The sequence below is a fragment of the Garra rufa genome, chromosome 6 (assembly GCF_049309525.1).
Source record: "Garra rufa chromosome 6, GarRuf1.0, whole genome shotgun sequence".
Lineage (NCBI taxonomy): Eukaryota > Metazoa > Chordata > Actinopteri > Cypriniformes > Cyprinidae > Garra > Garra rufa.
Genome location: NC_133366.1, coordinates 38,437,931 through 38,463,972, shown reverse-complemented (window position 1 = coordinate 38,463,972; position 26,042 = coordinate 38,437,931). Strand labels below are relative to the sequence as shown.

The 26,042-nt window shown below is 35.3% G+C and overlaps 1 protein-coding gene across 1 annotated transcript; it reads right to left on the bottom strand.

Annotated features, from left to right (window-relative positions):
• Positions 1–488: 488 nt before the first annotated feature.
• Positions 489–26,042, bottom strand: LOC141336932 (EF-hand calcium-binding domain-containing protein 6). Its single transcript, XM_073842655.1, has 13 exons — positions 25,543–26,042; positions 23,907–24,001; positions 19,947–20,047; positions 18,945–19,088; positions 13,022–13,152; positions 12,372–12,514; positions 12,094–12,290; positions 9,639–9,746; positions 9,172–9,237; positions 6,890–7,000; positions 2,639–2,699; positions 946–1,015; positions 489–649 (listed from the first exon to the last, which is right to left on the bottom strand). The coding sequence occupies exons 1-13, from the start codon at positions 25,859–25,861 to the stop codon at positions 489–491; spliced, it is 1,707 nt and encodes a 568-aa protein (XP_073698756.1). The 5' UTR covers positions 25,862–26,042.

The following is a 26,042-nucleotide window of genomic DNA, read 5'->3' as shown; positions in this document are numbered from 1 at the left end:
AATTTTTACATAAATATTGTTACACTTAATGACAATTTAACATTATTTCAACCAAATTTTGAAAATTTATTCTGCAAAGATCTTAAAAGTTGACACTTTACTTCCATTTAATGTGCTTTCTATGGACATAAAATCACTTTTGTACATTTCTTAATTTCTTTTGACATGGAAATCTTAATGTCTCTGATATATATATATATATATATATATATATATATATATATATGAGAAATGTATACTTTTATTCAGCAAGGATGCATTAAAGTGAATAAATATGACAACATATGTCTGAAATTCCCCAATAAAGCTGGAAATATAAAATTTTTATATTAAAATTGATTTTTAGGTTGCATTGTGGTTGATGGTCAGTTTGTCTGTCGATATCGCCGTCTATAATTTTATGTATGTTTTCAATGCCTCTTTCATAAAAGAAGTCACATTGTATAGTCACAATGTGTGTGTGTGTTTGTGTGTGTGTCCAGTTTCCCCTACAGCTGCAGCTTCAGCGGATTACCCATCATCCACACGGCAACATTACACAAGTCGTTCTTTGAACAAAAGTCATGGCTGCTATTAATGAGATGGTAATCCTGGGCAGCGCTACCTCCCAGATCTGCTTCCACTGACAGGGGAAGAATGTCCAAACGGCCTGCTCACAACACCCAGCACAACACTGAGGCCATTGTCAGCAGCGCTGGTCTGAGCCCTGGACCCAGCTCAAGGAGTTATCCCCTTCCATCCCGATCCTGTCCCCACACCCCCGTCTCAACCCCTTCACACCCCATGAATAAAAATTAAAGCCCTAAATGGGTGGAGGGAGGAAAGGAAAGAGAGAGAGGGACCGAAGAGAGAGAAAGAGGAAAAACAAAATGTTTTGCTGGAGATTAGGGTGGGATATTTGGGATTTTGACGTCTGAGGTTCCCACACGAAGATCTGACATCTACCCATCCTATGACTGCTTGGTTCCTCAGTCTCACCATACGGACCACACAAACTGTGAGGGGCCCAACAACCCTTTAAAACCATAGAGAGAAGCAGACAAATCAAGCTAAATGGAGGCTGATAAAATTCTACAAGTCTTCTAATTACCAGACGTGTACAGTACAAAAACACTAATATAGTTAAATTTTTCATGCTGAAGATCATCAAAAAGTAAATAACTAGTATTTTATTTTATTTTATTTTATTTTATTTTATTTTATTTGATTTGATTTGATTTGATTTGATTTGATTTGATTTGATTTTATATTATATTATATTATATTATATTATATTATATTATATTATATTATATTATGTAACCCTGGACAGCAAAACCACTGACAAGGGTAAATGTTTAAAAATGTTTGAGATATACATATAACAATAAATATGCTTTTCATTGATTGACTATGGTTTGTTAGGATAGGACAATATTTGGTCGAGATACAACTGGAAAATCTGGAATCTTGAAGGTGCAAAAAAATTAAATATTGAGAAAATTGATTTCAAACTTGTCCAAATGAAGTTCTTAGCAATGCATATTACTAATCAAAAATTAGGTTTTGATATATTTACTGTAGGAAATTAACAAAATATCTTTATGGAACATGATCTTTACTTAATATCTTAATGGTCTTTGGCATAAAAGAAAAATCATTATTTTTGACCCATGGGCTGCGTCAAAAAGCTCTACAATGCTGCCTTCGGAGCACTGTTTATATTATATTAGAATAGATTGCAGTATGTCACAAAAGTGAGTACACCCCTCACATTTCAGCAACCATTTTAGTATATCTTCTCAAGGGACAAAGTTGTGTATCTTGTATTAGAGCAGTTAAAATGATGTGCTTTATGTAAAGTTCTCTCATACTGACCACTGGATGTTCAACATGACACCTCATGGCAAAGAACTCTTTGAGGATTTGAGAATTAGAATGGTTTATTATTAGAGGTTCAGTAACACCCTAAAACCGAGTTACACTACAGTGGTCAGGGTCATACAGAGGTTTTCCAAGATGGGTTCCATTCAGAACAGGCCTTGAAAGCGTCGATCAACAAAGTTGAGCACTCGTTCTGTGCGTCAGGTGCAGAACCTGGCTTCAAAAAACAGATGCGTAAGTGCTGCCAGCATTGCTTTAAAGGTTGCAGAAGTAGAAGGTCAGACCATACGGCGCATACTGCAACAAGTCAGTTTGCATAAGTGTCATCCCAGAAGGAAGCCTCTTCTGAAGCTGGCTCACAAGAAAGCCCGCAAACAGTTTGCTGAAGACAACCTGTCCAAGAGCATGAATTACTGGAACCATGTCCTGTGGTCTGATGAGACTTAAGATATACTTGTTTGGCTCAGATAGTGTCCAGCATGTGAGGTGATGCCCTGGTGAGGAGTACCAAGAAAATTGTGTCTTGCCTAAAGTCAAGCACAGTGGTGGTAGCATCATGGTCTGGGGCTGCGTGAGTGCTGCTGGTACTGGGAAGCTGCAGTTCATTGAGGGAAACATGGATTCCATTATGTACTGTACATTCTGAAGCAGAACATGAACATGATAACGATCCCAAACACACCACCAACACACCACTCAGCTGAAGCTGAGGAAGCTGAAGCTGAAGGTGATGGGGTAGCCAAGTATGTCTCCAGACCTGAACCCTATTAAGCACCTGTGGGGTTTCCTCAAGCTTAAGGTGGTGAAGCACCATGTCTCCAACATCCAGCAGCTCCCTGAGGAGTAGAAGAGTATCCCAGCAACAACCTGTGCAGCTCTGGTCTATTCCATGCCCAGGATGATTAAAGCAGTGCCAGATAACAATAGTGCTAACACAATATATTGACACTTTGAGTGTACTCACTTTTGTTGCCAGCTATTTTGACAATAATAGCTGTATGTTGAGTAATTTTCATGGGACGATAAATCTATACTGCTAAGTTTTATTTCTTTAGTATTGTCCCTTGAGAAGATATACAAAAATGGCTGCTGAAATGTGAGGGGTGTACTCACTTTTGTGACATACTGTATATTATATTATATACAACAGTTCTCTCTGGTCCTCAAATATGACTGACTAATAGGAATGCTATATTAGAGCGATATCAGGGCTCCTTCAAACGCTTCACCATTCGTATCATGTATCACTGACCCACTTGCCGTCACAGCGAGTGTCATGGTGGATGCACAAATCCACTATAGTTTTAAAAATATTACTGTTTTTGTGTAACAGAATGTAGTTTTAAGACATTTTCAGGTGAAAATGTACTTGTTTAAAATTCAAATATGCAGTTTGTTAGTAAAGATAACGTCTATTTGAAAATTTTAATCAATATTGTCAGACATATGAGCTCCAGGGCATGAGTGGCCGTTCAGCCTTCATGATGTCAAGATGTCAAGGTTCAAGATTTACTGTCCCTTTTTATCAATCAACTCTGAAACTTTTGAATGATATATTATATTCAGGGATAGAGAATGAGAAAGGCCAACAGTAGTAAAATTTCTTTCCCTTTGTTTATTATAGCAACTCTTACTGATTTTTTCTCCCCCTGGTCCATGCATTAACAAAGACACAATAAAAATTCCAAACATTCTGCTTATTTAAAACATAATTTCATCATTTGGCTTCTGCTCTTCCTAACATCTGGCTGACAAAAACATCAATCTGAGATGGTAGACTTTAAAAAAATATGATATTTCCTGACAGATATATATAAAAAAACATATTTGTATCTACACAAATGGACACAAATGTATTTATTTTATATTGTTACTATTACATGTCCAATATAAGGTACAATAATGTGATTAAACTCAGAAGAAAGCTAGAGCGGGATGTGAGTGATGTTAATCTGGTGAGGTCTAAATGTTGACAGCTAAAGCTCTGTTTGACTAACATGTCAAAGTTTCACCCAAACAGAGGAAATGCCACACAGGAACTAGTGACACTGGGATCAGGCCGCTTTAGCATGAATGATTTAGCATTTCTCATGGGACAGAGGGAGAGCGAGAGGGAGAGAGCGAGAGTTTGTAGCTGTCATTGGCGGGGCATGGTCGGCCTTTCTCACTGTTCTCTGCGAGCACAGAAGTTCTAAAGTTTTCTTTCTCTCTATTCAGGAGGTCCCTTGGTGCATGGGCTTTTTCCCCACTGTTAGTATTACAAAATCCCCATTCAGTATAACCCTTGTCACCTGTCAACTAAGCCAGGCTGGTTTTCTAGGTCTTTATCCCCTACACACACTGAGAGAGAAAATAAAATGAGCAGCTAAGCTTATACCCAGCCCCCATTTGATGCGTGCACACACCCTAGAAACACACACACAGACACACACACTAAAACCGCATGTCTCAGAGCTGCTACTCTAGCAGATTAAAATTCATTACCCTGTTCTATTTAAGAAACGTTTACATTGCGTTGGTTATTGTTGGTCATTCATTAGGTGGTTAGGGGAGTTCACATGGGTCCCCCAGGGTGGTCAGAACCTAATCCTCATATCCAACCATTTTCAAGCATCTTCGCACAAACACATATATGTACCATATTTGGTTGCTCTCATATTTCTATATTTATTTGTTCCACAATAAATGCACATGCTGTATTTATTTCATCACCATTCCATCAGTTTTCAGCTGTAACATTTGAGTTGAACACATTGTTTAAATCTAACTAGTTCTGTCGATTCAACAACCTGTTTGGTAATTGACCTGCAAAATTCTTTCTTGCCACTGTCAAGAAATTACTTTTTGTTAAAAAAAATTAATGAAATGATGTTATGCAATGGTACACATATGTAAAACCATAAACATCATACAAACCTGCATTTTACTTTTTGTTCTAACATAGGCTATTTCTTTCTGTGGCATCCTACCAGTTAAACACAATGACAAAAATACAAAAGCAAAGAAAAGAGCCACCCTAAAGCATGATGTCATAGAGACCTAATCTCTTCCCTCTTCCTGAATACAAATCATGCAAACTGTTGCAGCCATATTTACAAAAAACTAAACAAAACCAACACACACACACACACACACACACACACACACACACACACACACACACACACACACACACACACACACACACACACACACACACACACACACACACACACACACACACACACACACACACACACACACACACACACACACACACACGTTGGGTTTACATGTTTTATGGGGACATTCCATAGGCGTAATGGTTTTTATACTGTACAAACCGTACTTTCTATCGCCCTACACCTACCCTACACCTAAACCTAGCCCTCACAGGAGATTGTGCACACTTTTACTTCCTTAAAAAAACTCATTGTGCATGATTTATAAGCCTGTTTCCTCATGGGGACCTAAGAAATGTCCCCACAAGGTCAAAATCTACTGGTATTCCTATCCTTGTGGGGACATTTGGTCCCCACAACGTGATGAATACCAGGTACACACATACACACACACATACACACACACACACACACACACACACACACACACACACACACACACACACACACACACACACACACACACACACACACACACACACAAATAATACATTCCTTAGAGTTACTTTCCTTAGAGTTATATAGAACACAATTCAAATGCTTTTCATTTAAATGAAGGCTTGTATTGTGTGGTTATTTTAGATTTTTTTTTTGTTGTAAAATCTGGTAAATAATAATGCATGAGAATGTTTTGGAAAGGATAATTTGTGTTAATTTAATTCTCTTAATTTTATTTTTCTCTTAGATTTTTAGTATTTGGCTAGGCAATAAAAGTTTGTTAAATAAAATGATCACTTAAAATTGTGTTTATATTCATGTCCATATTCATCATGAATTGTGTTATATACAGAATTAAACTACCAGTCAAAAGCTTTTGAACAGTAAGTTTCTTACATTTTTTTTACAAGTCTCCAAGGCTCTTCAAGCCTGCATTATTTGATCCAAAGTACAGCAAAAACTTACTATTTCAAAATAACTGTTTTCTATTTAAATATATTTTAAAATGTAATTTATTCCTGTGATTCCAAAGCTGAATTTTTAGCATCATTACTCCAGTAACATGATCCTTCAGAAATCATTCTAATATTCTGATTTACTCCTTAAAAACATTTACTATTATTATTATTATTATTATTATTATTATGTTGAAAACAGTTGAGTTGATTTTTTCAGGTTTCTTTGATGAACAGAAAGTTCAGAAAAACAGCATTTATGTAGAATAAAAAAAACCTTTGTAACATTATAAGTGCCTTTATTATCACCTTTGATCAATTTAAAGCATCCTTGCTAAATAAAAGTATTAATTTCCATAATTTCTTCCCCCCATCCCCCCAAAAATATATATATAATACATGACTCCAAGCTTTTGAATGGTATAGTGTATAATGTTACAACAGCTTTTTATTTCAGATAAATGCTGATCTTTGGATCTTTCTACTTATCAAAGAATCCTGAAAAATGTACTCAACTGTTTTACATATTTAAAATAATAATAAAACTGTTTCTTGAACAGCAAATCAGCACATTAGAATGATTTCTGAAGGATCATGTGTTACGAACATTTATTAATAAGTTGAATACACAATAATGAAATAGTAAACATTTTTTAATATTGCTATTTGGTAAATGTTTGACCTTCTGATTGTTGCTGATGTCTCTAGTAATTGTGTATCTGATTTTTAATTTATAACCAATTTTGGCTCATTTTATGCCAGCCATATAGTAATTTATAAACAATAGCTGAGTTAAATAAAAACCAGAAGGTTAAGTTAAATATTTGACCCAACAGCTGGGTCAAAACAACCCAGATGCAGGGTTTGTCTATATTTTCCCCAGTGCTGGGTTGTATTTAACAAATCCAAAGCTAGTGTGCAGTGAACAGTGATACAACAAATGCTGACCCGACCGGTCAAAAGGGTCTGTACCTGGTGTCAAAGGCTGCCATGAAGATCGGGTACTGCACATTTCCGAGGCGGTCAAGAGGGAGCCTGTCCAACAGCTGCTCAAACTGAGGCTCGGAAATCTCCAGGCCAAACCTGTGGAGAAGGTCAGTGGAAGGTCAGCACGAGATCACTAATGTCACCACAGCCCGAGAGTCCACTCCTCAGGGCCGGCCAGTCCAGCAGGCCTTAAGCATACGCGGCTCATTGACCCTCTCGCACACTGTGGAGTCAAGAGGTCATAAGGTCAACTGCCCTCTTCACCCAGCCATCGCACAGAGCTGGACACACAGTGGCCAGTCAATCAAGGGATTAGACTTTACATACACGTATGCACACCCTCAAATATTCACTCACACAAACTACAACCATCACTCGCTCCAGAAAACACAGATAAAGACAAATGAACTTATCAAAGATTATGAATAAAAATGTGAGATTGTCCTGCAGATCTGACAGACACAGTCTACACTGACTACAATACTACATACTTAAATAAAGAGGATTATGGTGAGGTAAATGTGTTTTAAAGAACAGGGAGAAAAGACAGGGGAGTTTCAAACTTTAATAATACGAGTAAATTAGGTTATCACTCTATTTAGATCCGGTCTTTCCTGAGAGGGCACCAGTCACAGTCCTGGTTGACCGAAGACATAATTGCAGAAAAATACGTTTTAACAACTTACAATTTATATACAGATGTATATACACAAATTTCACAATTTGATTTGATTCCAATTCACAAGCATACAAATTTCTGATTTGATTCAACTGATTCAATATCAATTATTTAGGATATATCAGGTACAGTATATACCAAAATTGCACCAGGAATAAAAAATCTCTCAACTAATGCTGAAAAATATACATGAGCATCAGTTGGTACTACATTATAACACTGAAGATTAAAATGAACTGATTTGTATACAAATGCTTAAATTACACTTAATTAAGTTTTTATACTAGCAAAGATATTAGCTATCAGCTAAGCTGTTTATACTCCAATTCATTGGTTGATATGTGACCCTGGACCACAAAAGCAGCCATAAGTAGAACTGGTATATTTATATCAATAGCCGACAATACATTGTATGGGTCAAAATGATAGATTTTTCTTTTATACCAAAATCATTAGATTATTAAGTAAAGATCATGTTCCATGAAAATATTTTGTACATTTCCTATCGTAAATATATCAAAACTTAATTTTTGATTAGTAATATGCATTGCTAAGAACTTCATTTGGACAACTTCAATATTTAATTTTTTTGCACTCTCAGATTCAAAATTTTCAAATAGTTGTACTTCGGCCAAATATTGTCCTATCCTAACAAACCACAAATCAATGGAAAGCTTATTTATTCATAATTATTTTTAAATCTTAGTTTCCAAAAATTGACCATTATGACTGGTTTTGCGATCCAGGGTCACAAATATAAATATTTAAGTGGTGGCTGTTTGTTTCAACATAAATTGAACATTGAAGAACAGTAAAAAGTCATAACAGATATGTTATATGGTGCATATATTTAGCAAAATGCTCCACTAGAGTTCTTTTTTGAGCTGACTAATGAGTTTTTGTCACTGAATGTTTTTTTCTCAGGAAAATGTAATGTTAAGTGACATTGTTTACAAGCTGTTATATTAACGTATTTGTGTGGTTGAAACACCGATTGAGCGATTACATAAGACAGGATACAGATTTCGATAAAATGGGACCCTGGATCACAAATCCAGTTATACGTAGTATGGGTATATTTGTAGCAACAGCCAACAATACATTGTATGGGTCAAAATGATAAAAAAAAAAAAATTATGCCAAAACTCCTTAGGATATTATGTAAAGATCATGTTTCATGAAGATATTTTGTAAATTTCTTACCTTAAATATATCAAAACTTAATTTTTGATCAGTAATATGCATTGCTAAGAACTTCATTTGGACAACTTTAAAGCCAATTTTCTCAATATTTTGATTTTCTTGCACCTTCAGATTCCAGATTTTCAAATAGTTGTATCTCGGCCAAATATTGCCTAAAAACAATACATCAATGCAAAGCTTACTTATTCAGCTTTCAGATAAAAAAATGACTGGTTTTGTGGTCCAGGGTCACAAATCATTTTTATTTATGAACCAGGATTCTCACAGTCTTGAAAAAATTACTGATGATGCAAGATTTTTTTAAGCAAATATGCTGAATGTAAGACTCCATCAGACAATGTGAATGTTTGATTTCTGTCACAACAATTGAGAGAAAACAGTGTACCTGCTCTCCATAGCAGCTCTGAATTCTTCTTTACTAATGGCCCCTTTATTAAACTTGTCAATGTTCCTATACAAACACATACGTGCAGAGAAACACACACATATATTAGTAAATAAAATGACATTCTATTCTCAAAAAGCATTTTGTAAATGCATAAGCTGTAGATAAGACAATAGGCTTTTCAAATTCAAGAGAGATGCTTATAGTTAGAGGATTTGGAGTTGAAGGGGTTCGAAAGGAAGCTCATTTGAGCAGAAGGGTTTCTGTGATGAGGTTCTTAGCAACAAAGCAAAGTTATAATTAAATAGACCAAACCCTCGTCAACCTTCGACCTAAAATTTAGGGAAACATCTTAAGTGTTGAAAGAGAGAGAAAAATACCTGTTCTCAATTTAGAGGGTGCTAACGGGGTCTTTTTAAAAGGGAGAAAAGAGGAAAAGGAGTGGAAGATTGTGGGATTGTACTCACTGAAAGGTCTGGAGGAGGGAGACGTACTCTGACTGAAACAGGCGAGTTAATTTAGCCTCTATGGCACTTAGAGAGGAGACACAACTGATGTTCTCATCAGAATGAAACCTGAAGAAAAAGAAAACAATATTTCTTTAGAATATATAAACTGTTTAAAGTTCAAACATGCAATACAAATGACCCTGAGCCAGAGTTGATTAAAAATCTACTTACAAAAATATAAAGTTAGAGAAGTTAGTTAGTTTGGAGTAAACTTCTAATATTTTGTTAACTAATGCAATAAAATTCATAGATTGCAAAGTGTAGCTTAAGTATCCTAATTCTTTTTGGGGCCACTGTATTTTGTCACCATGGTGAAAGGTTTTACACATTGCAACTGTTTGCCTGCCCCATTTTATTCATCCGCCAATCCTTTAAGCTGTGGACCACCCCAATCAAATCAAACACAGTCAGTCTAGGCCTAGTGTTCAGCAGCTGTTTACTGATGCCTGTGTGCCGGGTGACCCAGGGCAGAAAAGAACTATGGCCTGTAAGCTTGTTAGAAATGGAAAGAGTTTGACTACAAGGCTTTAAGATCACTTTCTCTGGATGCTTCTGTGTAATTTGGGCTCTGTGTAAGCACAGAAAAGACTCTGTTTCTGTTTCCACACTGCACGGTTACTGATGACAGAACAGAATTATCTACACTTAACAGAATCAGTATGTGGTAATGTTCAGTTTCCTAATCTAGATAAATCCCACAATATACATCAAAGCTATTTGATCAAAAATACCAGTAATACAGTAATATTGTGAAATATTTTTACAATTTAAAATTATAATATATTTAAAAAATTTAATTTATTCCTGCAATGCAATTCTGAATTTTCAGCAGCTATTCTGTCAATCCTTCAAAAAAAATGTATTTGCAGATTTATTATCAATGCTGAAAACAGTTGTGGTGCTTTTGTGGAAACTTTTCAGGATTCCTTGATGAGTAGTTTTACAATTAGAAATTGTTTGTAACAATCATATCATTTATTGAATCATTTATCCTTTGTTTTATTAATTGTTAATTTCTTTGGAAAAAAATACCACAAACATTTGAACAGTAGTGTAAAAAGATGAAGTATTCTGTTTTCTGGTTTTGTTTATTTGCCTGCTTTATTTGTCTGTTGACTTGTTTCTAAATTCTAAATTCTGATAAATATTCTGATTTTAGATCTTGAATACAATTCAATTATGTATGTGCCATGTAAATTCACTAGTATTATTAATATATCCCTATTTAAAATGTCTTGTTTCTAGAAATCCGAATAAGACAACAGGCATAAGCCTGTATTAATACACTTGAACATTCATTTATTCATGTATATTCATTTATATCTATGCACCTACACTCAAAAAAATTAATGTTCTTTATTGGCATCAATAGTTTCATGAAGAACCTTGAACATCCATGGAACCTTTCAAATGCAGACAAGATTCTTTAGAGTTTTAAGAAAGGTTCTTCTAAGGCATCACCACAAAAAACACCTTTTTAGAGACTTTATTTTTAAAAGATTAGTTCACTTTCAGAACAAACATTTACAGATAATTGACTCTCCCTCTTGTCATCCAATTTGACAGTTAGGGTATGTCAAAAAACTCCCATCTCATTTTCTCCTCGAACTTCAAAATGGCCCTACATCGCTGTTTGACCTTTCTTTGTACATGGCGTTTGACCGTCTTTGCACGTTCACTTTGTAAACGCTGGGTCGGTACTTCTGAGGGGATGTAGGACGATTTTGAAGTTGGAGGAGAAAATGAGATGGGAGTTTTTTGACATACCCTAACTGTATTGAACCAGAATGCACACAGTATGCATGTGCATCGCAGAGCTAGACAAGATGAGCATTCGAGGTTAAAAACTGTATAAATTGTCTTTTTCTTTAGATAACCGATTGTTCCCTTCTTGTGACCCTTCTTCCTAGGCTGTGATGGTTTAGAGCCCTTTGAAGCTGCATTTAAACTGCATTTTGGAAGTTCAAACTCACAGGCACCATAGAAGTCAACTATATAGAGAAAATTCCTGAAATATTTGCCCCAAAAACATAATTTCTTTACTACTGAAGAAAGACATGAGCATCTTGAATGACAAGGGGGTGAGTTTTTGTTCTGGAAGTGAACTAATCCTTTATCCTTTGTATGTGATTTAATCACTGTCAGTTTTAACAGTTTAAAACATGCACATAATTACATGGAAATATTAGACTTGGCCTATCTTGCTATTGATTATACACAATCCTGTAGTTTTAGATGGTAAAGATTTACAAAAATGTACAAAATGCTTCTTTTTGTTTTTAAAATCTTAGTATGAAAAATAGTTTCCTCTTCGCAACAAAAATGCAGAATGGCAGAAGTGTTGGGAAACTAGAGAGATCAAAGCTCCATGTGAATAAATATTATTAGGACACTGTTGTGATGTAAATCTGACCTGTGTTTTGGGTTGGAGATGATCTTGTGAGTAATGCCATCTGAACTTCTGTCCTGGAAGGTGCGCAGGAAGTTCAAGTACTGTACACAACCCTTTTTTAGCTTTAGACCACATCGAGACAGAAACAGACCCAGGTGCTCTCTCTTCAGATGCAGGTCAAACTTCTTCAACACGTGAAGAAAGTCTGCACCCCTCACCTACAAACAAAACGCAGAATATTTATCTGAATCAATATGACATTTACCAGCTTGTTTGTGAAGTCTGACTCATTTTGCTACCTTTCCACTGTTCTCAGGATCTAGTTTATCAAACTCTGTTTTCATTTTCTGAGCTCCTTCCCTGAATCTGTCCTTCAACCATGCCTCTATGGCGATAGATGTGTGACGCTCCTCTTCTGCTTTAGAAAGTGTCCTACCAGGAGCTGCAGAGGAAAGAAAGGTGTGACAGGAAATTATGTATTAGATGACTATTTAAACTCTCTAATAACACATCTTCTGATTAGCTCATATTAAACCAGGAAGACTAAATCCCTGAAGAAACAGGGCCACAGCACCCTCTATAGGTCGACTGTTGCTCAACTAGACATCAGCATAAAGCAAACTGAAGCTGCTAGTTTCTCTGGTCTAAAAACCAGACTAAAACTTGTCCTTCTGTTTCTGAGACAATCCATTTTTCTACACTTGTTTCAATTAATAATTTCAGTACAATAATAAACTAACTTTTCATTTATTTTAATTATGAATCTAACTGGACTCAAACAGTTCAGTGCAGAGTTTTTGTTAATTAACTACTGTTAATTAATTAGATTTTTGATTATTTTGTAAATTTACAGTTGAGAATACTTACAGATAATAAATAATTGTTTATCTAATGAAACAGTACAAGGTATTCTAAAATTCTATCATTATTATGTAAACTGTAACTTTACCTTTTGTGTCCTCAGCTTTAGCAGTAATAGAAGCGTGGTTTCTCTCATTGTTTTGTTCAGTCCTTCTGCTCAACCCCAATTTCTTTAGAAAAATAGTCTGCTTAACTGCTCCAAGTCCATCCACATCTAACCTGTTTAAAAGAGATGGAGAATTTAATTATTTATTTATTGTACTTTTTTATTTAAATTTTTCTCTCAATTCTATATAGTAATTTGATGATATATTTCATATATGTGACCCTGGACCACAAAACCAGTCATAAGAAGCACAAGTATATTTGTAGCAATAGCTAGAAATACATTGTATGAGTCAAAATTACCGATTTTTCTTTTATGCGAAAAAATCATTAGGATATTAAGTAAAGATCATGTTTCATGAAGATATTTTGTAAATTTCCTGTCGTGAATATATCTAAACTTAATTTTTGATTAGGAATATGCATTGCTTAGAACTTCATTTGGACAACTTTAAAGGCGATTTTCTCAATATTTAGATTTTTTTTTTTTCACCCTCAGATTCCAGATTTTCAAATAGTTGTATCAAAAAACTGACCCTTAGGTTTTGTGGTCCAGGGTCATATATGAATACTTAAATAAATAAACAAAGAAATAAATAAATAAATAAATTCAAACCTTTTCCATAATTTTTCAAAATCAGGATCTTTCAGGTGTAGCTTGAGTTTGTTAAGAATATTTCTGAACTCTGGGGCAGAAATCCAGCTTTCAGTAAAATTGTCTGACTTGCACAAAATCTCTAGACTCTCCAGAAACCTATAGTAGGAGAAACGGTTTCACAAACATGGCAAACAGTTACTCAGAACCTAATTTTTCGTGTTTAAAAAATACATTTCATCTTTGATGAATAGAAAGTTTAAAAGAACATTTATTTGAAATATAAATCTTTTGTAAGATTACAAAAGTCTTTACTGTCACCTTTTATTAATTTAATGCATCCTAGCTGAATAAAAAAATACAAATGAATAAGTTACCAAAATAAAGATATTTTTCATTCATTTTTATCTAAGTGTGTGGGGGGTGTGAGAGACCATCTAGGAGTATTGCAGAGATTGTTTAAAAGTCCTGTTTTTGTTTCCCCTCTCTTTGTCTGTCTTTCACACATACACACACTGTCATACATATGATTCTCTTTATTATGTCCCTTTATCTTATTCACTTATCCTTTCTTTCTATTTTCAACCCTTTTGAACCCATAAATCTGCCTTTTGCACACTTTTTATGTGTGCCACATTTTTCTTCTTTTCCTGTTGCTCTTTCATCTTTATCCCTCTCTTGCTGTTATTTTATTCAGCCTTTTTTCTTTCCCTCATCCTATCTTTCCCATCTCTCACTTGGACTCTCATAGTCAATGCGTCTGTAAGAAAGAGAGGGAAAATGTGTGAGATTAGTCACAGAGATTTCATTTTTTGCTCACGGCTGGAGTGTGTCTTGGTCTGACCAGGTCTTACGCAATCAGTATGGTACACACACACACCAACTGAACTTTCACACTCCCTCCACAACCTCATTGTATCACACCGATGCTTTAAACAGTTAGGTACAATAGTTGCAGTAGTACAGAGAGGGAGAAATGGAGGGGGCAGCAGATCGGTAAGCGGCTTTGCTGATCATCCTTTTGCTTTCTGTTCACCCTGGGCACAAGATGCTCTCTGAGCTGCTATCCAACTCCCTGCTGGTGAACTTGGAGCATGAGCAATTCACACTCTTTGTTTCTGAACCGTTATCTTTTTCTAAAACCGTTATCTTTTTCTGTTTGTGTGAACACTGTTTATTTTTAAACAATTTAGACTCAATAATCATCATATTCATCACTAATATTCATAAACAGATTGTTTTCACGATGCATTATCAATCGGTCATATTGGTGGCACTGAACGCAAACAATGCCACTGACTGAACCAGATTTAACTTGCATTGTTTAATGCTTATTGCTGCTGAAAATGATCAACTGTTGTCATGTTTTAAGCTGTACTGATTGGTCAGACCGGGAAAACATTTGGAGAACTATAGACAGCCAAAAGTTATAACAAATAAAGGCAGAAGAGTACTAAATACTGTCTGGGGATCAAAAGGCATTTGTGGTTGGCCAGAAAGGTTAATTCGTATAATTTCTGATTAGGTAAGTGAAATATTAGGCTAATATCTTGATTAATACTGCTTGTATGTATCTTTACCACCCGATTTGTCAAAATATTGCACCCTTTCTTGCTTACAAAGTCCTTCTCTATATGATTTAGCAGCTTCCACATGTAATTTCCGTGGTTTAGACAGCATAAATTACCAGAACAACATATTCAGAAGTACATTAATCATGCAATCCATGCTGTTGTTTACATCTGAGTATCGTCAGTATGGCCACACATCCGGGTAACTGATCAAATTGTTTGCAAAAACTGCAGTGCAAACCCTTTCTAATCATGAAGTGTAGATTAAGTCTGATGCCTAAACATGTATTAGTAGACTTAATCTACACGTGATGATGATTCCTGATTAATATTTATGCCTGAATGTTGCATTAGATACAAAATATCAAACTATGTAGTGTCTATAAATAATGCTAGATCAGTGGTCCTCAATGAGAGGGCCGGGACCCACTAGGAGGCCTCTGTAAACTTCAAGGGGTCTGATAAGTCTTAAAATTATTTACATTTAGTCATAGTAACATAACCTTAATTACACTGCTAAAAACAGAAGTACTAGAGGTTCATGTAAACTTGTATTAGAGGGAATTCAGGCCTATACGCTGTTGTTTTCCGAATACCTTTTGCCAATGTAAACACAACAGCACAAAAGACAATCTTGTGAAACAACTGTCTATCCACAACTGTCCAATAAACAAGAAAATAACTTACACTTTACACAGGTTGTAGACCTGTTCCTGTCTGTTTTTGTTTCACTAACAAAAATAGCTCCAGTCAAACTGAATGCCGTTTTGCATGTTCAAGAGTAGTGCATTTCCTTTGTGAATATATCTACGTCTACATTAATCCGGATACATTTGAAAACGGAGTTTTCGTTTTAAAACGCTCTCCGTCCACACTAGCGTTTCCAAGCGTTTTCCAAAGTGTCAGTCCACACTGAAACGTAGGAAAATGTCAGATTTAGAGTTGTGACGTTCGCGAACGAACCGATTCTTTTGAACGGCTCATAAACATGAACGATGGGAGCCGGTTCGCGGCTGGGTGGGAGCCGTTCTTTCTGTCGTTCTTTTTTCCTATGCGTGTTTCACACAGATGCACACAAATTATTCCCGGATGGTCTACTACTTAATTTAAGATTACGAAGTGTGGATCAATGCACACTCTAACGGCTAATATTGCCCACAACACATTGCCCGGTGAACGAGGATCCGATTAGGACTACAAACACGCATAAAAAGTGTTAAAAAAACTACAAACATGGCGGATAAGCGCGACCAACGGACAGGTAGAGAAAGGGGTTTTAGTGATAAATAATCAATGTGTAACCTAATGAAAAATATTTATTTAATGTTATCCATGGTATATTTCATGTGCAGCAACATTATGAACTTTTATAATGATAGGTTTGGTCATTAACTTTTAAATGCATCATTATGCATACACAAGCAAAGTTCTCGGCCTAAAAGACTCGTACAAGAATGTGCCTTTTCATTTCTCTCTAATACGGTAGGAAATCAAATTAAACTAAATGTAGATAATATTAACTGACAGGGCAGTTTAAACAGTGACAGGATTTAGGTAACTAAGCAACAGACGAAGTAGTATGTCCCAAAGCTTGCCTACTATTCTGCTACATACTCAAAAGTATGTACTTTTTCCTCACAAAAAGAGTACATACTTTAAGGGCATAGTATAATTATGCGAATTGGGACGCAGCAACACACTTTGTACTAAAGGTAGATCCAAAATAGTGATGTCACTGTCTAAGCAGAGGGATATAGTCCACACATGACAAATGAGGTAATAATCAATATTTCAGAATAATTCAAACTCAGATATTGGTGTGTGATATCTGAGTTTTAATTATTTGACTACAAATCTCACCTCATCATTCCTCCCAGTGATTATTTCAAGGATAAACTGATGCCCCCAAGCTGGCTTCATAAAACTGACTTAATATTTAAAAAGAGCCAAAAGAGCCGTTCTTTTGAACGGCTCTTTGAAAGGAACGGATCACAAAGATCCGGATCCCCTCAAAGAGCCATAAATCCCATCACTAGTCAGATTCGCCTTACTGCGCATGCGTAAAGCCTTCAAAATTATACAGAGGTAAGTTTTCACGCAATTCTTCTGCCGGGTTCATTTACGGAAATATCTCATCGTTCACTGACGCATCTATGTCACGCTCATTCATATTTTATCTGAAAAGCAGTTGTCGTCATGTTTTGCAGGACAGCAACTGTGAGTAAATTTTTTGCCATCATTTTAGGACTGTAATTTGAAGAGTGTACAAGGTAAATCTCTTTAGCAGCAGTGTGACAGTGAATAGCACAGGCACAATTACTGCTGTAAACATAGATATCTATTGGTACAATATGCGTCACATGACTAAATATGCGTCATCGTTTTCAAAAGCCTCCATTTTCACAGTCCACACTACAAGGCGAAAACGGCGTTTTCAAATTTATCCACTTTGGAGAGTGTTTTCAAAAAGCTCCGTTTTCCTTGACAAAAACGCCGTCTCAGTGTGGACGGAAGGCCAAAATGGAGAGAAAAAGATGCGTTTTCAAACGGAAACGTATTAGTGTGGACATCAGTGTTTTTGCACAATCGACTCAATGATTCAAACTAAGAATCATTCAAATACCGCCACCTGCTGGCATAACGATATAATATGCCGAAAGAGCCATTAAAGCCCCACTAAGTAACTTTTCCCTCAATGCTCCCTCTACAGGTTAGAAGCGGACTTGTCCATTACCGCTGTCGTAAATAATTTAGCCTACCGTCGTGTCACATGCACGTTATTTGTTTGAAAGGCTATCCAGGACCGGCTTTGGAAATAACAATGTCCAGTGACAAGGTAGAGTATGTTGTATGACATTATAAAAGTATGAAAACCTTTAGTGAAGCAAGTCGCATTTGTAGTATCATTTGAACTACAAAACTGCGACCCGACGACCCAAACTTACATAGTGCTGTTATGGCTGATAGAGGGTCGCAAAGTGAATTTGAAAGTGCCGTTTCACCCTGTTATGAGTTGATGAACCACTGACATGAGTTCGGAAACATTATTTTAAGGTAAAAAAAGTTACTTAGTGGGGCTTTAAGCCTTGACAAGAGGAGTGATACGAGGGATCTTTATGTGAAATGTTTTGCATCGTGGTAAGTTACTCGCTTAAATGGCGGCGGAGATTGTTGAATAAAGTCGTTATTTTTGTTTTCTTAGCACACAAAAAGTATTCTCGTAGCTTACGGTTGAACCACTAATGTCACATGGACAATTTTAGCGATGTCCCATATACTTTTCCAGGCCATAAAACATTTCAAATGCATTGCTGTCTATGCAGGGTCATTTAGCTCTCGTAATTCATCAAAAATACCCTAGTTTGTGTTCTGAAGATGAACAAAGGTCTTACAGGTTTGGAACGACATGAGGGTGAGTAATTAATGACAGAATTTTTTTTTTGTCAACTATCCCTTTAAAAGCCTTGACAGGAAGAGTAATACCAGCTATCTTTCTGTGAAATGTTTTGCTTAAAAGGTGTTTATACCATTTCTCTTCCACTTTTGTTAAGATGTTTTAAATAACTCTTTATGAAGTTGCTTTTTATTCTGAAAGCTTGATAATAAAATATTTTGTTATTTTATTCTCCGCTTTCCCTCAAATGACAAAACATATTCAGTATGACATTCCTCTCAAGTTAACTTGAGACCATTAATTTTAGCCAAAATATAGCAGAGTGTCAGGACAGCAGAGATCTCACCTGCTGCGTGCAGGTCCTCTCAGCAGGGCCATTGTCTGAGGAATTGTAAGTAGACCCGCGGGGTTACTTTTATTGGAGTCTGGATCTTTCAGAGCACCATAAAACTCCTCAAAACTGATAAGCACTCGGTCAGAGAGGTTCAGACTGCACAGAGGGAGCAAGACATGATCTTTTTATAAGGATCTTGAAACAGTTATAATTAGACACTCCTTTAAAGCATAATAACATACTTTTTGGTTTTAAAGGGAACCCCGGGTATGAAGACTTGCACGGCTTAATATAACATAAATGATGTCTCATACCAAAATATGTAGTAGTAGAAAACCCATGCAAGATTTACTTCATTTTAAATAATCCATTTATACATATTTTGGACTATGGGGGGTGCCATTATTTTGATGATGTAAAATGGTTCCACTTAGTGAGCTACTGGTGCTACCTGTTGTTATTTTTACTGTGACACAACTTAGAATACAACTCAGAAAATAAAATACTGATACAATGACTTCCCAGTCTTTTCTTCTCTTCTTATCGCTAGAACTTTGCTTCTCTTGTTGCCCTTCGACTGAAAATTACAACTAAAAGCTGCAAAATGTGGCATCATATCAGTGTTTTATTTTCTGAGTTGTGTATTCAAGTTGTGTTGCGGTATAAATAGCAACAGGTAGCGCCAGTAGCTCACCGAATGCAACCATTTGGCATCACTGAAATAATGGCACCCCATAATGTAAATATTTCATGTGTTTTCTACTACATATTTCAGTAAGAGACATCATTTACATTATTTTAAACCATACAAGTCTTAATACCCGGGATTCTCTTTAAGAATTGTTCGAGCATTGTCATTACTTACCGAAATAGAAGTTTTTTCAGCTGTTTAGTTGTGACTGGCCTCCTCAGGTAATTTGTAAGGATATCAAGTAAAGCAGGTCTAGGAAAACAACAAACCATAAGAAAATGGAAACATTTCCAAAATGTACATTGGTGTGTGTCTGTTCTCACCTGTTAACCAAAGGTTTGCCATCAGGGTGGTTGTTCTTAAACAGGATTTTGAGCGTCAGAGCTCCTGTATTTTGAATGCGCTCTTTTAGCTCATCGTCCAGCTTCAAAAGCAAGAGTGAAATTGTATATTGCTTTAGTGTAGTTTCTATGTGTTTTCTTTCTTTTTTAAATAGTAAGTTTTACAAAAACACAAATTTATAAAGTCAAAACTCTTCTATATGATTATTCTTTTCAGAAACACACAATTTCACTTGCAACCCTTACACACTAAAATGAGTTGTAAGAAAAATGCACTAAAATGTTAATCGCTTTACTCTTTTCTGCTAATATGTATTTTTTTCTTCCCCTGGAGATTATAGATATTATACTGCCATAAATAAGATAAGATAAACTTTATTGTCCCGAAGGAAATTCATATTGGACACACACAGTACATTATAATCTGCCGTTTCATACAAATACCATATTACATTCATGTACATACAGTGGCCCATCACTAACCTCACTATATATAGTGACCAACTAAATTGGACCCTACCCATTATATAATGCACCTTTAGTCACCGTAATCATATGTAAATGTAAAAGTAAAAAAAAAAAAATGTGACCATGGACCACAAAACCAGTCATAAGGGTCCTTTTTTAAAACTGAGATTTCTACATCAAAAAATTGAATAAATCTGCTTTCCCCATTGATGTATGATTTGTTACAATAGGATAATATTTGTCCGAGATACAACTATTTGAAAACTGGAATCTGAGGGAGCAAAAAATATTGAGAAAATCACCTTTAAAGTTGTCTAAATGAAGTTTTTAGCAATGCAAATTACTAATCAAAAATTAAGTTTTGACAAATTTACAGTAGAAAATTGACAAAATATCTTCATGGAACATTATTTTTACTTAATATCCTAATGATTTTGGCCACAAAAGAAAAATCAATCATTTTGAACCATACAATGTATTTTTGGCTATTGCTACAAATATACCTTTGCTACTTAAGACTGGTTTTGTGGTCCAGGGTCACAAATGAGTTTGAATGAACGAGTCTGAGTTTGAATTACCAGAATAAATGAGTTTGAATAAACTAAGAATGTTTCATATGATTTTTTTTTTTTGTGATTCAGAAACACAGCACGACGAGGATTGACAAATTTTTGAATGAAAGAATATCATGAACCAGATCAACTCCTGAATAAATGATTCAAATGAAACATACAGCATGATGAATGTAGTCCAATTCCAGTATAAGTTGACAAAATGACCAAATATCTAGTCTTTTTTCAAAGAATTATTTAGTTACTATATGTTGCATACTGCTTTTTAGTTTATCCTTTCTAGAGATCATTCACATTTATTTAAATATAACTGCAAATTTGACATTTACAGTGCATTGTAAAAGTATTCATACCTCTTCATTTTTTTCACATTTTGTTTTGTTGCAGCATTATGTTAAACTGCTTTAAATTACTTTTTTCCCGACATCAATCTACATCTCATACACCATAATGACAAAGGACAAAACAGGTTTGTAACAACTTTGCAAATTTATTAGAAATAAAAAAAAACTGAAAAGATCCCGCTGCATAAATATTCATACCCTTTTCTGGGACACTCAGAATTTAGCTCAGGGGCATTAATTTTGCTTCTAGATGTTACTACATTTTGAGTGAAGTCCTGAGGTCAAGATAACTGCCTGTAGAGCTCAGTGACAGACTCGTGTTAAGGCAATGATCTATGGAAGAGTTCAGAAAAAAATCTGCTGCATTGAAGGTTCACAGAAGCATGTAGCCTCCGTTATCCATAATGGAAGACGAGTGGAACAACTAGGACTCTAGAAAATGTCTGCCAGCCCCCATCCAAGCTGACAGAGCTTGAGAGGTGAAAAGGTGAGGCAAAGAATGGCAGATAATTGCCAAATGCAGATGTGCAAAGCTTGTCACATCATACCCAAAAAGACTTTAAAAGGCTGCTTCAACTATGCACTGAGTTAAGGGTATTAATACTTATGCAATGTACTTATTTCAGTGTTTTATTTTTAATAAATTTGTAAAATTAGCAAATCTGGTTTTTGCTTTGTCATTATTATGATGTATGGAGTGTAAATTGATGTGGGGAAAAACTAATTTAAAGCAGTTTAACATAATGCTGCAACAAAACAAAATGTGAAAATATGCAGGGGTATGAATACTTTTGCAAGGCACTGTATATATAACTGAACAGTTATAAACTGATCACAGAAGATAAGTTCTAAACTGTGTAATATCTGAAAGATCATATCTCCCTGTTTAGCATGCAGATTCATTCAAAAACTGCAGTAACTGAAAGATCTACTTTCAGTTAAACTACTGAATGCATTAAATATGATGAGTGACAGCATTTCAAGCTTCTTTTGTGAGTGGGATGGGATAAGGGGTTATGTGTTTATCCATACACCCACTCTGACTCTTGTGACGGGTGCGTGTGTGTGTGCGTGCGTGTGTATTTGTACCCCCACTGTGTGACTAAGGCAGCTCTCGTGACCAGGCGGAGTCGAGGGGGCCTGTGCGCTGGGTTCAGTCGGTCAGACAGACAGGACCCCAGGGATAAGACTGGCAGGGTTAATCACACACAACACCCCCTCTAGAAGACAGACACCTGCAGATTTGCAGGACTTTCTCTCTCACAGACCCATTTGCACATGTACTCTCCCTCCTTCTCCTTCTCTTTATCTCTCTTTGCTAATATCTCTCATGGGTAAACTCGGTTATACATTGGTGTTAACCACTGAGCTGCAGCTGAGATTTTATCAGTTCTTATGTTTTATTCTACATGAGCAGTAGCTCTCTTTCTCAATGGGATAATGCCAGGCTTTGATGTCAAAAGGAGGAACACTGACCAGCAACTTTGTCATTGAGAGGAAAGCACGGGGATACTTGAAAATATGCCTTTATAATTGCATAGCACTCAGAATTCTAATCTATGAAATCACATTGTGCATAGAAACCTATGCACTTGTGAAAAACATGTGAATTGGGGGAAAAAAAGTATATATTGTTATAATATTGTTATAAATTATTACAATTTAAAATAACTGTGTCCTGCTTTAACTGTGTCCCTGAACTAAGAACATGTATATATTTAGTTTTATTTTAAATAAATAATATATATTATAATATAAATAATATATTTTTTAAATCTTACTTACCCCAAACTTTTGGATGGGAGTGTATCATGGCTTTCACAAAATTGTTAACTATTTTCAACATTAATAAAAAAATAAAAAATATTAAAAAATATTACTTGAGCACTAAATCATATTAGAATGATTTCTGTAACACTGAAGACTGGCGTAATGGCTGCTGAAAATTAATGTTTACCATCACAAAATTGGAAAATTATTAAAATAATAAAATAGAAAATAGTTATTTTAAACTATAATATTTAACAATTTGACTGCAGAGTGCAGCAACAAATAAATGCATTAAGTAAGTATTTAAAATAAATTATACTTGATCTGATATGTTATTAGATTTAATTATATTTATTAATATGTATTAAGTGGTCAAAAATACACATTTTTGGGCTACTGTATCTAATAGTAAGCTACTGTAAGTAATAGTAAAATACATGTTTACTATTACAGAAATAAATTACATTTTTAAATATATTAAAATATAAAAACATTTCTTTTTTATTGTAATAATATTTTACAATATTACTGCATAGTGCAGCATTTTTAAACAAATAAACGCAGTCTTAATTATTATTAATAAACAGTATATCTGTTGTCTTTTTTATAACATAAAACCTAAGTATCTAAATTAAATTATACTTGATCTGATATGTTATCAAATATAATTATAGTTATGAATAAAGTAGTCAAAAATACAACTTTTTGGGCTACTGTGTGTAATTGTAAGCTGCAGTGTGTTTAATGCAGTCATTTTAAACATATCTTAAATTAACTGTGTGCATTACCTGATCTGTTTGATCTGTCATCCATGGCCCAGTGCTGGAATATGTTGTTTGAGAAACTCTACTTATGGAGCGATTTTCCGATGCTGCCCTGTGACCTATATCAAACACACAAATCACAAAATTACAGCATTTAATACAATTATTAGGCCATTTACAAACAGCAAGATGTTTTCAAAATTGGTCATTTGCATGAAAATATTACAATGCAAAAAATTATGTCAATTAAAAACATGCTTCGTTTTCTGGAGCTATATATGTTGCTGGATAGGCCTACTGATTCTTTAAATGTATTAGTATTTATAGTTACTGAGACTGAGCAAGAAAAGATACTATAGTTGCACTGACCACCAGACATTTATTCCCCTGATGAGACAGCGCCCTCGTGTGGACAAACGCTAGCATAATATGATGATTAAGAAGCAAGAACAGGTAAAAAATCATTAAAAAAAAACTTTTGGTTCCGTAATAGGCTCCTTATCACTGACAATTATATACCCCAATAATCTTTTTCGTCTGTATTTCTTTAGATTTTTATAATCTTCGCAGTTTTTTTTAAACAGTGGACGTATTTTTCATGTCTGACTGACTTTTTAGTATTTTATTAAATAAATGGGACAGGAAATGAACTGAATTAAAATCATTGTTGACATCTGAGATTATCTCACAATAATAAAAAAAATGCATTAAGAGCCAGGGGTGTAAAGTTTTAAACAGAATTAAGATGTGTAGGTTTCTTATTTTGTGCTTAAATATAATATTTTTCATTTAGTAGTGTAAGTTTTCACCCCCCAGCTCTTAATGCACAGAGTTTCCTTCTGAAGCATCAGTGAGTGTTTTAACCTTTTGTAATACACTCTTAAAAAGGTGCTTTAAAAGGTTCTTCACAGCGATGCCATAGAAGAACCATTTTTGGTTCCACAAAGTAACACTTAGTCAAAACTTCTTTAAAGAACCATCTCTTTCTTACCTTTTTACAATCTAAAGAACCTTCTTTCGCCACAAAGAACCTTTTTTGAAACAGAAAGGTTCTTAAGATGTTAAAGGTTCTTTATGGAACCATTTAAACAAAAAGCTTCTTCTATGGCATCGTGAAGCACCTTTATTTTTAAGAGTGTAGTTGTAACAGTTGTCCTCAACGTGAAAAGATGGATCTCAAAATTATGGAACAGGTTCAAATACACAAAAATGCTGAAAAACCAAAAAAATTGGGGGAAACTGACGGCTTTTTCTGAAGAATAGTGGGCAGTTTAACTGTTCAGGACAAACAAGAGACTCATGAACAAATATCACTAAACAAAAAAACAGCTGTGGATCATTCAAGTAACAACACATTATTAAGAATCAAGTGTATGTAAACTTTTGAACAGGATAATTTGTATAAAATAAACTATTATTTTCTCGTGTGGACTATATCTAAACGTCTTTATGTGAAATATCTTACTCAGGTCAGATTCTGCAAGGTGTATGTAAACTATTAATACTAATTAATTAATACTAATATATATTAAGCAGCCGTGTTCTACATATGTTCGTGGCACACTGTCTCTAAACCAAACCAGAAGATTCACCGTCAGCTTTTTATCAATTTATCATACTGACAATAACGAGCTCCATTAACGTCAGGCTGGTGACTTACGGAAGGCGGGTAGTCTGGCTTTATCCTGGTCGTGGATGGCCTCCTCTCCCTCAGGGATTTGCTCTGGAATATCTAATCCCCTTCTTTTTCCTTTCTCCATCAGAGAACTAATATCACTCCTTCTGCTCTCACTGCGAAAAGCAGAGTCCAGGCTTTCCGTCCCTGGAGACTGAGGTCTGGTTCCTCTCTGAGGCAGCCAGCATCTCTGATCTCTGCCGCAGTCTGTGGAATAACCCCGGAGAGAGATGAGCTCTGGATCTCCAAGTCTTGATGAAGGGTGCTGAATGGCAGGGAGCCGTATAGAAGCCACAGCGGACATCCTGACTGAAGTGTTTAAAGTTTTAACACAACTCTCTCGAGAAGCCGTTTCCAAAGTGCGTTACGCGCTAAGAAAAGAGATTCAATTTGATAAATTACGCATCGAGCTGCAGTCGCTTTATAATGGCTTAAATGTCAAAAGCTCTGTGTATTACAGTGTTGAAGAACTTTTATGAGAGAGC

Excerpts from the sequence above, each read along its gene's own strand:
- LOC141336932 (XM_073842655.1), bottom strand. The coding sequence starts at position 25,861 with ATGTCCGCTGTGGCTTCTATACGGCTCCCTGCCATTCAGCACCCTTCA. Across the intron at positions 13,153-18,944 it reads AGAGGACCTGCACGCAGCAG|GTTAGATGTGGATGGACTTG; the intron begins GTGAGATCTCTG and ends TCTTTTAAACAG. Across the intron at positions 9,238-9,638 it reads TCCCTCCTCCAGACCTTTCA|GAACATTGACAAGTTTAATA; the intron begins GTGAGTACAATC and ends GTGTTTGTATAG.